The sequence below is a fragment of the Musca vetustissima genome, unplaced genomic scaffold (assembly GCF_032173495.1).
Source record: "Musca vetustissima isolate MV318-11 ecotype Yass unplaced genomic scaffold, APGP_CSIRO_Mvet_v1 utg21817, whole genome shotgun sequence".
NCBI classification, from domain to species: domain Eukaryota; kingdom Metazoa; phylum Arthropoda; class Insecta; order Diptera; family Muscidae; genus Musca; species Musca vetustissima.
In genome coordinates, this window is record NW_026880717.1 from 302,260 (window position 1) to 317,463 (window position 15,204).

Genomic DNA, 15,204 nt, shown 5'->3' on the forward strand with positions numbered 1-15,204 from the left:
TTTTTGACTATGAAATGTAGCTGAATTGTCTTGTTATGTGAAGAAACTTTGCTTAAACCGAAATTTCTTTAAGAAAATTTTGCTGAATATAAATTTTACGAAGAAAAAAATTTTTTTGTAATAAATATGTGGCTGAATTAAATTTCCTTTAAGGAAATATATTTCTGTGAACTTTTTTATTAATAAAAAGTAGCTGAATTGCAAATTTCTATACTAAAATTTAGCTGAATTGACATTTTTGGATAAAATATTTAACTTAATGCATTTTTTCACTAATAAAACTTAGAGTAATGTAAGTGAACTAAATAATAATGCGATAAAACGTAGCTGAATTGCTGAATTTCTATACTAAAATGTAGCTGAATTGACATTTTTGAATAAAATGTATAGCTTAATGCATTTTTCTAGAAATAAAACTTAATGGAATGTAACTGAACTGAATAATAATGCGATAAAACGTAGCTGAATTGCAAGTTTCTATACTAAAATTTATCTGAATTGACATTTTTGGATAAAATATTTAGTTTAATGCATTTTTTTTCAAAAATGAAATTTAATGAAATGTATCTAAAAAGAAAAATTTTGCGATAAAACGTAGCTGAATTGAAAATTTCAATATTAAAATTTAGCTGAATGCAATTTTTGAATAAATACATTTAACTTTATAGCAATTTTCTTAGAGAAAACAACAATTTCATCAATGAAAATTGTTTTAATGAGTTTAAAACGTTGCTGAATATAGATTCGTCTTAAAAACAAATCCTCTGCATATCCACCATTACAACCCAATATAGCATTGAACGATCATTATAATGAAGTTACTACTTCTTTTTTTCTTCTTCTTCTACTTTCCTGCAACCCAATACATACATATACACTCTAATTTTTGTGTCTAATATGTTTGTGTGAGTGTGCCTGCGAAAGAGATTTTGTTCTGCTTAGTTAGTTAAGTGGATCAAATTCAGCCAGAGAAAGAAATGCACCAGCATTCAATGCAGCTGGGATGCATTTTTCTTCGTTTTGATTCGCTTGAATTGCGACGAACAAAAAGGATTACTTGGCATGGTTAGAGTTGAAATTTCGGAAAGAATACAAAAACAACAACAACAACTAAAAGAAGCAACAGATGTTGTTGTAAGGTTTAAAAATTTTAAAAGCAAAATTTTATTTCAAAAAATATTTTTAAAAAATGTATCATATTTTTATTAGCTGAATAACATTTTTCATTCTAAAAAATGTAGCTGAATATAAATTGCATCGCCTAAAACTTGTCAAAAATACATTTTTTTAATTAGAAAACCTGGCTGAATTCATGTTTCATCACAGAAAACAGGGCTGAATTGAATTTTTCATTATAATAAAAGTTGCTGAATTCAAGTTTCATTACAGAAAACGTAATCAAAGGTATTTTTTAAATATATTTAGTTGCATTTTCAATATAAAAATGTAGCTGAATTCAAATGTTATCACCTAAAACTGGTCTGAAATAAATTTTTTGTAATTACATTTTGCTGAATGGGGAATTTCTATAATAAAATATAGTAAAATTGAATTTTTCATTATAAAAAAGTAGCTGAATTCACAGTTCACGACAGAAAACATGGCTGAATTGAAAAATCAGCTGAATTCGAGTTTCATAACAGAAAACACAAACGAAGGTAATTTTTTAAATATATTTTGCTGAATTGGGGTTATCTATAACAAAATATGGCTGAATTGCATTTTTCAATATGAAAATGTAGCTGAGTGCACACTTATTTACAGAAAACTTGGCTGAATGTAATTTTTACGTAATTAAATTTAGCTGAATTGGGTTTTTCTATAACAAAATATTGTAAAATTGATGTTTTCATTTCACATTTCATGACAGAAAACATGGCTGAATTAAATTTTTCATTATAAAAAAGTAGCTGAATTCATGTTTCATCACAAAAAAATACATTTTTTAAATATATTTTGCTGAATTGGGGTTGTCTATAATAAAAATAAAGTTGAATTGCACAAACAACTTGGCTGAATGTACTTTTTATGTAATTATAATTAGCTGAATTGGGCTTTTCTTTAATAACATATAGCGAATTCATATTTCTCCGACAGAAAACAAGGCTGAATGGTATTGTTCATTATAAAAAGCAGCTGAATTCAAGTTTCATCACAGAAAACATGATCAATGGTAATTTTTATAAAATTACATTTAGCTGAATTGGGCTTTTCTATAATAAAATAATGCTGAAATAAAATTTTCTATATGAAAATGTTCCTGAATTCAAATTTCAATACAGAAACCGTGGGCGAATTGAGTTTTTCCAGTATGCAAGTGTAGATTCATATGAAAACTGAATTGAACTGAATTGAAATTTTCGCTATAAAAATGTAGCTGAATTCAAATTTTAGCACAGAAAACGTGGCTGAATGTACCTCTTACCTACAAAAATGTCTTCAAAAATGTTACAATGAGAAAATTTAGCTTTATAAAATTACTCAAATTTAAAATTTAGCTGAATGACATTTTTAGTATGAACATGTAGCTGAATTGATTTTTTCGCTAAAAAATGTAGCTGAATTCAAATTTCATGACCGAAAACTTTGCCGAATGTAAATCTTACCTACAAAAATGTGTTCAAAAAAAAAAGTTCACAAAGAAAATTTAGCTTTATAAAATTTCTCAAATTTAAAATTGAGCTGATTTACTTTTTTGAACTAGTTAAATTTAGCTGAATGACATGTTTTAATAGAGAATGTAGCTGAAAGCTATAAAAATATAGCTGAATTTAAATTCCATGATCGAAAACTTTGCTGAATGTAACTCTTACCTACAAAAATGTGTTCAAAAAATTTTACACTGAGAAAATTTACGTATATAAAATTTCTCAAGTTTAAAATTTAGCTGATTTGTTTTCTTTTTAATTATTTAAATTTAGCTGAATAGCATTTATTAATATTAAAATGTAGCTGAATTGAATTGTTCATTATGACAATCTAACAGACTACAATTTTCATTAACGACAACTTGGCTGAATTGAATTTATCAATATGAAAATGTAGCTGAATTCAAATTTTATCACATTTTTTGGTATTTTCATATGAAAATAATAATTTGTTGAAAGTAAAAATTACCTGAATTGATTTTTTTTTTAATTTTTTTAATATATTATTTATGTATATATTTTTTAGTGTATAATTAAAGAATATAAAAATTATAAATAAAAAAATTGCTTACAATTTACCATAAGTCTTGATGTTTTTGTGTTGTTGGACAAGTCTTGAAACTTGTTGGTTATTTGCTTGATGTGGTTGCCTGCAAGTTGCAAGGGTCTTAGAAAGCGAACCTCTTGTTGACGACGATTGGTTAAATTTCAAAGGAAATTGAAATTTCGTTTTCTTTGAGATTTTTTCAAATTTGAATTTCTGCCGAACGAGACTCACTTTGGACGCGTCACGCGAAAATTCGTAGCACAAGTTTTGCGTATGCAAATCACGTTTGGCTGAGTGGCTGGCAGCAGGAACCTCCAGAACAAAAATCACTTTTAATACTTTTTTAATTTGTTGTTTTTTTTTTCTTTTTTGTAAAACTTTTATTTTTTCTGAAGTGTGTGTGTGAGTGTAATTTTTATGAGAATTGGTCTTTTTTTTCGCTTTGGAATTGTGTGTAACAATCCGCCGGGATGTATTTTTATGCTGGCTTGAATTGTTGTTGTTGTTGTTGCTGCTGTTCTTTTGACTGTAAATTTGTTATTTTATGCACTTTGTGGTGGCCGGTATGACGATTGGGCTGTGCGGTGTTTGGGTTTCTTCTTGGGTACTTCACTTGCCCTGTCTTAACATTGCCAGACGTCGTCGTCGTCTTCACTTTTTGTCGTCTTGTTTGTAATTTTTTTTTTCAATTTTTTGTATTTTTTGCAAATTCACTTGGCACTTTTTTTTTGGTGGGGAACGTAACAAACCGAACAAGGAATGAACGAAGAAGTCGAAACAAACAAAAACTTTTCAGAATCACTTTAGAATTTACTTTTTTGTGAGAAGAAGAAGACGAAGCAACAACAGCAACAAATGACTTGGGGTTTGAGTTTTATTTTTGGTTGGTTGGGATGCAAATCACCAAGTCGGTCACAAAGACAGCCAGATCGACAGCCAGTCAGACAGTGCAACAGTCAGTGAGTGCATTTACACTACCCAGCTTTGCGGCTGAGAATGATACAATGGGAACGAACACCACAAAAAAAAAAACACACACACACAAAAAATAATCTGGCGAAAAAAAAACCCAAAAACTGGAGTCCATTCAACTTCACTTTTTTTTGGATATGTGATATATATATTTGTGTTGTTGTTGTTATTTTAATTTTTGTTGCTTTCGGTTTTTATGTGCGTTGTTCTGGTGTTTGGGTGTTGTTGTTGCTTTTATATGCAGTAAGTAATTTTGCAAAAAAAAATATTATTTCACTTTTTTACACTTGGACGGCGACGAAAACAATTTTTTTTTGATACAGCAACACAGAAAAAAAATTTTATTTATTATTTATTTTTTTTTTGTAATTCAATTTTTTTTCAATTTAATAAAAATTATTATTACTTATGGAAGGCTTATTTGTTTTGTTTTTTTTTTAATTAATACAACATTAATAAAATTATTTTTGTAAAAATCTTTTTTTTATTTTAAAATAATTAACATTTTTATAAAAATATTTCCCACAATTTCCAATAATTTTTCATAACTGGCCCACCGAGAACAAGCTACTATGTACTTTTTTCGGCTATATCTTTCTTTTTTTCGTTCAAATAAACAAAACCCCGATTCGTTCGTTGTCGTCGTCTTCTGTAACAGAGATCTCTTTGAAGGCGACAAAACACAACACGACGTAACGCAACCGTTTTCAATGAATGACAAACGTTAACTGTTGTCTTGTGTGAATTTGCCGACAAAAACGCCAAGCAGATACAACAATTTTTAGTAACAACAAATGGGGGGAATTGCTGCATGCTGCCCACAGAGTAACAGATTCATTGAATACTCACACACACAGCGGAACACTCACTCGTTGAATGTTCGATGCTCCACATCGGCTCTTCTCTCTGTAATACTCTCTCATATTTACTCCCCAATTGGATGAGAATTTATGTTGGTTACAACAAAAAAGGTAAAACAAAACAATACGGAGGAAATTTCTCATAACATGATGTCGGTGTTCATTCTCTCTTTCTCGCTTTCATTGGCCCTCTCTGAGCAGAGTTGCCATTAAATTGTGTGTTAAATATGCACAATATTAAAACTACTTTAATGGTGAAGGGATTAAGACGATATTTTTTTAATTTTTCATATTTAAAATATTTTAAAATAAAATAAATAAGGTATTTTATTCCTTAAAAATATAAAATAATGAAATTATTTTAATTATCAGATTATTTATCAATTATCAAAAATAAATTTAAATAAAAACATAAAATTATTTGTAACAAAAAATTATAAACAAAAACTATATATTTTTTTTAATAAATGAAAAATGTTGTTTAAAATATCCACGCCGTGGGTAGACCTTGAAAAAATATTCTTTAAAATATCAACGCCTTGGGTAGGCCTTGAAAAAATATTCTTTAAAAAATCGACGACTTGGGTAGGCCTTGAAAAAATATTCTTTAAAAATCCACGCCTTGGGTAGGCCTTGAAAAAATATTCTTTAAAAGACCCACGCCTTGGGTAGGCCTTGAAAAAATATTCTTTAAAATATCCACGCCTTGGGTAGACCTTGAAAAAATATTCTTTAAAAATCCACGCCTTGGGTAGGCCTTGAAAATATACTCTTTAAGAGATCCATGAAAGATCAATCCGACAAACATTAGGAGTTTGGTGCAAATTGGACGAAAATATATACGTGGGACCTTTATCTAAATCTGAACCGATATTCATGAAACTAAACAAACCTCATTCTAGGTTTGTTTAGTTTCGTAGAAATCGAAAGACACATACGAATTTTGGTGCAAGATTTACATTACATCGAACGAAAAAAATAAAACCTGAACCGATTTTCAGGTTCATCATCATTCATCATTCTAGACTTAATTTAGTACGCCATGCCAAATTTCGTGAAAATTGAAGAATATATAGGGACTTTGGAGCACTATTCACATAAAATCGGATGAAAATATATATGGGAGCTAAATCTGAATCGATTTTCACGAAACTTCGCATATTTAATTCTAGACTCAATTCAATGCGCTATACCAAATTACGTGCAAATCGAAAGATACATAGGGGCTTTGGAGCTGTACCTAAATCTGAACATTTGACACACATCGTTCTACACTTAATTCAGCACGTTGTGTCAAATTTCGTGCAAATCGGAGACTTTTGTACAATATTTACTTAAAGTCGGACGAAAATATATATGGGAGCTATACCTAAATCTGAACCGATTTTCACGAAACTTAACACACATTACTCTAGACTTATTTTAGTACGCTGTGTCAAATTTCGAGCAAATCGAAATATATGTAGGTACTTTGGTGCACCATTTACCTTAAATTGGACAAAAATATATATAGGAACCGATTTTTCCAAATTTCAATAGCGTTCGTCCTTGGGTCAAATAAATAAGCTGTGCCAAATTTCATCCAATTCGAATCAAAAATGCGACCTGTACTTTGTTTACAATTTAACATGGACAGACGGACGGGCGGACATGCACAAATCGAGTTAGAAAGTGATTCTATGCATATTTTCAAATGGAACCATATGTCTATCTCGTTGTGTAATTGGTGTCAATTTAAAGGTCATCTGCTCCTCTTGGATATACTATCAACTTCTCGGGTCTATATATTTGTCATTTTTCACACAAAAGTCAGTGTCCATTTGATCCATTAAATATTGACAGATCAAAATAGGCATGATTATTCTTTGGCCCGATCCTGTTCCCCATGTAAAAATACGCTATGTTTGGGCAATAAATGTGGCCTCTGGAGCGACCAGAAAATCAGACAATAAAGTTTTAGGTCCATTTCATGCCCTAAATATTAACCGATCTTTACAATAGGCGTCTTCATTGGTCAGAACCCATCCATTTCATGCCCTAAATATTAACCGATCTTTACAATAGGGGTCTTCATTGGTCAGAACCCATCCTACATGCAGAATTTCGTGACGATTGGTCCATAACTGCAGCCTGTATCCTGTTTACAAATTATAATGGACAGACGGACGGACAGACACACATGTCTAGTTCGACTCAGCTTTAATTCGACTCGAGATATGACGATCGCTATACTTAAAGATGGGTCTAGTACATGCCTCGGCATTTCGGCGCACATGTGCAGTCACAGAAAGCGCGAGCGTAAACAACCACCAATCAGTCTCGTTTGAGCTGTTGACGAAGGTGGTTGTGTTGTCGCTTGTTTTTATGATTTTGATCGTAGCAATGTATTATTGCAGACGAAGTTTGTCGAGAGAGCGAAAGTTACTCTCGCACACTTTGTGTCTGTGTGACCACACAAATGCATATGTATATGTTGCCGAGCGCTGGTCTAGTACCAATATTTCGCGGCGTTACAAACTCTTGGGGTTGCACAAAGCTATAAAACCCTGACAACATAGATGTGTAGGGAATAAAAATGTACGCCTTTGGTAGTTCTTGAAAAAATATTCTTTTAAAATCCTCACCTTGGGGCTACTTTAAAAAATATACTTCAAAAAATCCACATCTGAATAGGCCACGATATATGACCACTTGAAAAAATGTTCTTTAAAAAATTCACGCCTAACGTCTACTTAAAAAATATTCTTTAAAAATCCACGCTTTATTTTAGGCTATGAAAATATGTTCTTTAAAAAAATCCACACTTTGAAAATTTTTTCTCTAAAAATTAACGCCTTATTTTTATCCTTGAAAAAAAATCTTTATAAAAGTGGCTTTTTTAGGTTAGCTTGAAAAAATGTTATTTAAAAATTCACACCTTTGGTAGGCCTCAAAAAATATTCTTAAAAAATTCACGCCTTTATAAATAGTTAAAAAATCGCAAATATTTCTGTGCGTATTTGGCAACCCTAGCTCTACAACAACGAATACCTGTTACTTTCTCTGTCGCAGTGTTTTATTTATCCCAGTTGGGATTCTCAGTACTCATACGCTCCCTAACAACATACACACAGCATACATCTCCCGAAAAATATAAAATACACACAAATACATAGACACAGATGCCATTGTATGCATTACGATTGCAATGGAATGTCATAAAACGAACAAAAACAGAGAGTAGAAATGGAGGGGCTCAGAAATGGCACGTGCAGCTAACAACGAAACGAAAGTCTCCTCACGGGAGAGCCATTGAAATTCTCTGAGCTGAGTGTGTAGGAAGGGAGCGTTTGTAAAATGCACCGGTATTCCGCAAGAGTGTGTAAGAGAAGGAGAGATGTATTGAAATAGAGAGTGTGAACCGTTGATTCATTGTTGTTGCTGTTTTTGGTTTGTTCGTTTGATTGTATGCTGCCACAGAAGTGGTCGGTGCATAACTTAGCGAAACGAAAACCACAAAAAATAAAAATTGCATCCATTTTACATAAATTTCGTTTGTTCGTTCGTTGGTTTTGTTGCATTCAACAAACATCGCAGTTATGTTGGAGCAGAGCAGAGCCAAACCAAACAAACCAGTTCAATTGTTTAAAGAAAGAGTAGTTGTGTGGTAATAGTTTGATTGTTGGTGTGTGCCTGTGTGTGTGTGTTTGGAAGCATTTATGTTGTAAAAAGGCTCCATTTTAAAGAGTAGTTTTGGTTTTTGGCCCGGGTTGGGAAGGGGGGTTGCGATGATGCCCGTCACCACCTTCTCTAACAAAGTCTACTTCTTCTCACGGATTAGATGCTGCAGCCTAACATCATTTTGCATTGCTTTTGTGTCGTGTCAGTCGTCGCCGCCGACGCTGCTCGGGCTGATTTTAAGAGGATTGTATAATTTTTCGTTCGTTGTTGTTGCTGTTGTGTACGACGATGATGATGGGTGAGTGAGCTTTTTTGCATTTCCGGTTAAAGACATGATAGGAGGAAATGTAATCTTCGTTATAATTTCGTGTAATTTCCTGGTTAAATGTCGGCTTTCTTTTGTGGGTTTAGAGTGAGTGGTGGTTGGGCGTGTGTGTCTCTGTCTTTGGCCCCCCTAAACTGAAATTTGATATTCATTTGATGTCTTTATTGAGTGTTTGCGGAGCAGTTTTCAGGAGATTTACATTTAAATGGAATTATAAAATGTTGAGTTTAATGTTCAATGATAATTATTTGGACATATGAATACTATGTTCATACATATGTAAATATAATTAATTTTATTTTTTTGTGATTTATAAAATTAATATGAAATTCAATTTCTCAAATGGAAAAATTTAGTTTCAGTATAATAATTAAATAAATTATTGGCTTTTTAAAGACTATGTTGTCAAGTATAACACTTGGCTTCGATTTTTTAAAGAATAATTTTTCAAGGATCATGAAGTGGATTTGTTAAAGGATATTTATTTCCGATTGCCATCATAAGGAGTGGATTTTTTAATGAATATTTTTTCGAGGACTAAAATAAGGCGTGGATTATTTAAAGACTGTTTTTCAAAGACTTAAGTCAGGGGAGGAACTTTTTAAGAATATTGTTTCAAGGACTACCAAAGGCGTGGATTTCAAAAAGAATAATTTTTCAAGGACTAAAATAAGACGACCTGTACCGACATTTCTATGTAAACTATAATACAAATTTCAGAAATTTTTAATGGATAATTATACCATATACCATAATGTATACAAGTTACACCGTGAAAATGTGCCTCATCGAAATATATTTCTTTGGACCAAATCCGTTTCAGAAAATTTACATTTCATCCAAACTTTGCCAATCTTATTATTTCTTCCAAACTTAGCTCAAATTCGAAGATGGGGAATATCGGTACACTCCTTCTGGTACCTCCCACACAGGGGCTAGGTTTAAATACGGGTTATAGTTCATATATACTTCATTATCGAACCTTACGTTTTAGTTTTTTTTTATCTCGATATTCTCCACAGGTGATATAGTTACAACAGAGTCTTAGAACCAAACCCAAAACGCGGAACAAATTGCATAACTATTTTAATATAAAAAAGGGGTTATATGGGGACTACCCCAAAAAGGGGGTGCATATTCAAAATTTTTTGTAGAGAAATTTGTTACCATATTCGACTACAAAATACCAGATTTCAGCGAATTCGGTTGAAAAACGTGTTCAAGAACCTCAAAATAGCGAAAATTGGGGGTACCCTTATATGGGGGCTACCAGAAAAATTGGACCTATATTTATAATTTTTGGTGGAGATATTTGGCACCCAATAAGAACCAAATGTACCAAATTTCAGCGAAATCGGTTGAAAAACGCGCTCAAGAACCTCAAAATACCGACATTTGGGGGGTACCCTTATATAGGGGCTAAAGCCCATCTTCGAACTTGACCTGCCTGCAGACAAAAGACGACTCTATGCAAAATTTTGGCGATCTATCTCAATTCGTTTAGACGCTAGAGTGATTACAACAGACAGACGGACAGACAGACGGACATTGCTAGATCGTCATAGAATTTTACGCTGATCAAGAATATATACACTTTATAGGGTCGGAAATGATTATTTCGATGAGTTACAAACGGAAAAACAAAATTAATATACCCTCCATACTATGGTGGAGGGTATAAAAAAATGGGTTGAGGCGTCGGGTTAGTTGCCCACTCTCGGAAAACCCAACCTACTATGAAAAAGCAAAGAAAAAGAAAACCAAACCCCCCTAATGTTAACGACCCCCGCAAACGTATAAAGGACCACGATCTGCGAATCTGCACTTGGAATGTGCGCACGCTGTACAGAACAGGCGTAGTGTTCGCCTTGGCGGATGTACTAAAGAAGTGCAAATGCGATGGAATGGGACTGGCGTAAGTAAATCAGATGATTACGCCCTGTATTATAGCTGCCATGAAACGAGACATGAAATTGGCTGCAGATTTATGGTTAATAGAAGAATAAAAGACCTCGTCTCCAGATTCACTCCAGTAGATGAGCGAATTGCTTTAATCCGTATAAAAGCGAAGTTCTTCTATATCAGTCTCATTTGCGCCCATGCTCCGACCGAAGATATAGATGAACAGACCAAAGACATATTTTACGAGCACCTAGAAACAGCATATGACCGTTGACCTGGCCATGTCATTAAAATTCTGCTAGGAGATTTTAATGCAAGACATCGGAAGGGAAAACATCTTTGACACCACTGTCGGAAAAATCAGCCTTCATGAAGAAACATCAGATCACATGAGGTTGTCTGACTACTCGGCAGCAAAAAACATGGTAGTTAGCAACACCAGATTCAAGCATCTCGATATACACAAGGCCACCTGGATCTCTCCTGATCAAGCAATGAGAAATCAAGTTGATAATGTTGTGATAGACGGAAGCCATTTATCCAGTGTTATAGATGTCCGATCGATCCGAGGAGCGAATATTGATTCGGACCATTACCTTGTGGCAGCCAAGGTACGCACTCGTCTTAATGTAGCAGCAAAGGTGCGATCTAACACAACACAGAAACTCAACATCGTAAAGCTACAAACACAACAGGTAGCCGAGGCCTACTCCGCTCAACTTACCCACCTGCTTGAAGAAAGCACTTCTTGTTCCGATAAGAGCATAGAAGCACAATGACAAAGAATTGCCCATTCCTACAAACTGCAGCAAAAGCAACACTTGGGTACCAGAAACCACCACCAAGAAACCCATGGTACGATCAGGAGTGTCGTAATGCTACTGATGTGTGAAAACGCAGCGTATAGGGCAACCCTGCAGACAGTAGCAACATGTAACGTGATGGAGAATTATCGGAAGAAAATGGGAGAGGAGAAAAGTGTTTTCAGAAAAAGAAGAAAGAAAAAGAAAAACGTGAGCGTAAGCAAATCGAGATGTACAGAAGTCAGAATGAAGTCCGGAAATTTCACCAAAGAGTAAAACTCCAAACCGAAGGCTTTGGTGCAGGCACATCCTCCTGTAGAGATGAAGAAGGAAACTTGGTGACAGATACAGACAGCGTGTTGAGGATCTGGAAGGAGCATTTTGAAAAGCTTCTGGTATCAAATAGTGGGGCTGAAGAAGATACCCCAGAACCAATAAGAGATGGTGGTATAGAGTGTATATCACCTAGCCAAGATGAGGTCATAAAATCAATTAATGGGTTACTAGCCGAACTATTCATGACTGGTGGCCAGATGCTGGTCAGAAACAAACACCAGCTGATTAGTATAGACGGACTGGCCCGAACATAGTATAGACGGACTGGCCCGACCATCGTGATATTTGCTCCCTCTAGCCCAATTAGAGGTCAACAGCACCTCTTCCTTACACAGACATATTTTCCGAATATTACTATTCATATTCAGTACATCCCTTCTAATTAATTGTCCAGATTCCCTTCACCGTGGGTTGTGTCCCCTTGTAAGATTTCGCAATGTTCGGACCATAATTGCAGCTTCTAGAGCGACCAGGAATAACCGACAAAAATTAAGTATTTGGACCATTCCATTCCCTAAGTACTAACTGATCTTTACCAAAAACAATAGGGGTTTTCATTGGCCAGAACCCATCCTAACTGCAAAATTTCTTGAAGATTGGTCCATAACTGTGGCCTGTATCGTGTTTACAAGTTATAATGGGCAGACGGACGGACGAACACACATGTCTGGGTCGATCGGTATACTTAATGGTGGGTCTGGGACCAATATTTCGCGGCGTTACAAACTTTTGGGGCTGCACAAAGCTATAATACCCTGACAACATAGTTGTGTAGGGTATAAAAATCCACTCTTATGTTTGTCCTTGAAAAAATATGTTTTTGACCCGTCAGTTCATAAGTTTTTTTTTTTTTTTTGATAATTATCGGCACGTTTTTGCTGATAATGCGTTCTCATTTTTTTTGTCATTGTTGTTCTTCTTCTTATTATTTTAAACAAATCCCAAAATTTTGTTCTGCGAACTTTCAATTTGAACTGAGTTTTTATTACTTCTTGCCAAATAAACAACAACTGCAACAACGCCAACAAAAAAAGAACGCCTCACGCATGTTACGACGACGGCGATGTCCGTCGGCTGTCGTTTTGTTTGTCTTTTCAATATTCAACGCTGATCTTTCCAAGACAGCGATGACAATGTCAATGTCCCAACAAATCTTTTTTTTGGCGATATGTAAGGATTCCCAATAACAGCAACAAAAAGATTTTTGTTATTTTCTGGAGAACGTGAAAAGTAAATAACAATAAAAGTATAAAAGACCCAGAAGCAACAACAACAACTCCCAAAAATAAAATAAAGAACGATCCAGAGATGTTGGACTTTTTTTCGGCAATTCCAGACAAAAGAAATTATTGTTCATTATTTTGTTGGTTGGTGGTGGTGGTGGTGGCGATGTGACGGTGGTGGAATTTCTTCATAAAAACCAAAACCGAAAAAAATATTGAAATTACAAAAAAATCTGGGGAAAAACATAAACAGCAAAAAAGCGAAACGTTGGCGAAAAAGAACAAAAACGCTTTGAAGGTTAAGGTTATACTGCTGCCGCTGCTGCACACATAGCGTATGCAGTGTCCGGGAGAGATATGCAGGCAGGCAGGCCACTGCACATAAACAGAGGTGCTACGGAGAGAGAGAGGAACCCAATGACAAGAGGGTACTTGTTAATTTTACGACAGTGATTAAGCGTTTTAAATTCGTTTTGTTGCCTCCATTAAAAATACTGAATGCAAACATTTACTCACACACATACATACAGACACATTCGCATACACATGAAATAAAATGTCATGCCGGCAAATGGTTACATAAAGTTGACGCTGCTGACGATGAATTCGACGACGACACTGATGAGTTTCGTCTGAAGAGCTTCCTGATTACGGTGACCATAAAACGAACACCACCACGGAATGTCAGTAATGTAAGTCTACCGAAAACGACCGCCGCTGACCCTAATGTCCAACTCACACATCTTCGCAGCACACATGCCCCCCGTACTCTCCCGCGGAACACCAACTCTTTTGAAAAAGTAGCTCTAATTCCACAGAAGAACTTTCTGCCTAAGGCTGGTCAATTAAATGCAGACCACTGCACTGCTCCACTTGCACTTTTGGGCGATAAAGGAAGACGGTAATAAAACATAGATGGAAAGATGGAATAATAAGATGGACACTAAAGTTCCAGAATGCAGTAGAGAGTGGTTGACTGATTATAAAACTGCATTAAGGAGTAATTTACAGTAATGACTGGGTTGGGAACTGTAAACTTGTGAACATTAGCATAAATAGACAAAGGAGAACTCAAAAACATACATAGAAGATTCACCAAATGGATATTTTAAAGATTTTTTTCAAGTGACCATAAGCAGTAGATTTTTTAAGGAGTTTTGTTTCAAGGACTACACAAGGCGTGGATTTTTTAACGAATATTTTTTCAAGGACTACACAAGGCGTGGATTTTTTAAAGAATATTTTTTCAAGGACTACACAAGGCGTGGATTTTTTAAAGAATATTTTTTCAAGGACTACACAAGGCGTGGATTTTTTAAAGAATATTTTTTCAAGGACTACACAAGGCGTGGATTTTTTAAAGAATATTTTTTCAAGGACTACACAAGGCGTGGATTTTTTAAAGAATATTTTTTCAAGGACTACCAAAGGCGTGGATTTTTTAAAGAATATTTTTTTCAAGGACTACCAAATTCGTGGATTTTTTAAAGAATATTTTTTTCAAGGACTACCAAAGGCGTGGATTTTTTAAAGAATATTTTTTCAAGGACTACCAAAGGCGTGGATTTTTTCAAGAACCTTTTTTCAAGGTCTACATAAGGCGTGGATTTTTTAAAGAATATTTTTTCAAGGACTACACAAGGCGTGGATTTTTTAAAGAATATTTTTTCAAGGACTAAAATAAGGCCAAATTTTTTTAAGAATATTTTTTCAAGGACTAAAGTAAGGCGTGGATTTTTTAAAGAATATTTTTTCAAGGACTACACAAGGCGTGGATTTTTTAAAGAATATTTTTTCAGGGACTACACAAGGCGTGGATTTTTTAAAGAATATTTTTTCAAGGACTACACAAGGCGTGGATTTTTTATAAGAATATTTTTTCAAGGACTACACAAGGCGTGGAGTTTTTAAAGAATATTTTTTCAAGG

At 34.2% G+C, this 15,204-nt stretch overlaps 1 protein-coding gene across 1 annotated transcript in view; it reads right to left on the reverse strand.

The window, feature by feature from the left end:
• Positions 1–3,230, reverse strand: part of LOC133326499 (ecdysone-induced protein 78C) — an 80,972-nt gene extending 77,742 nt beyond the window's left edge. The window contains exon 1 of the mRNA XM_061535122.1: positions 3,221–3,230. Within this exon, the coding sequence (XP_061391106.1) occupies positions 3,221–3,230 (10 nt within the window). The remainder of the gene's footprint in view (positions 1–3,220) is intronic.
• Positions 3,231–15,204: the final 11,974 nt, after the last annotated feature.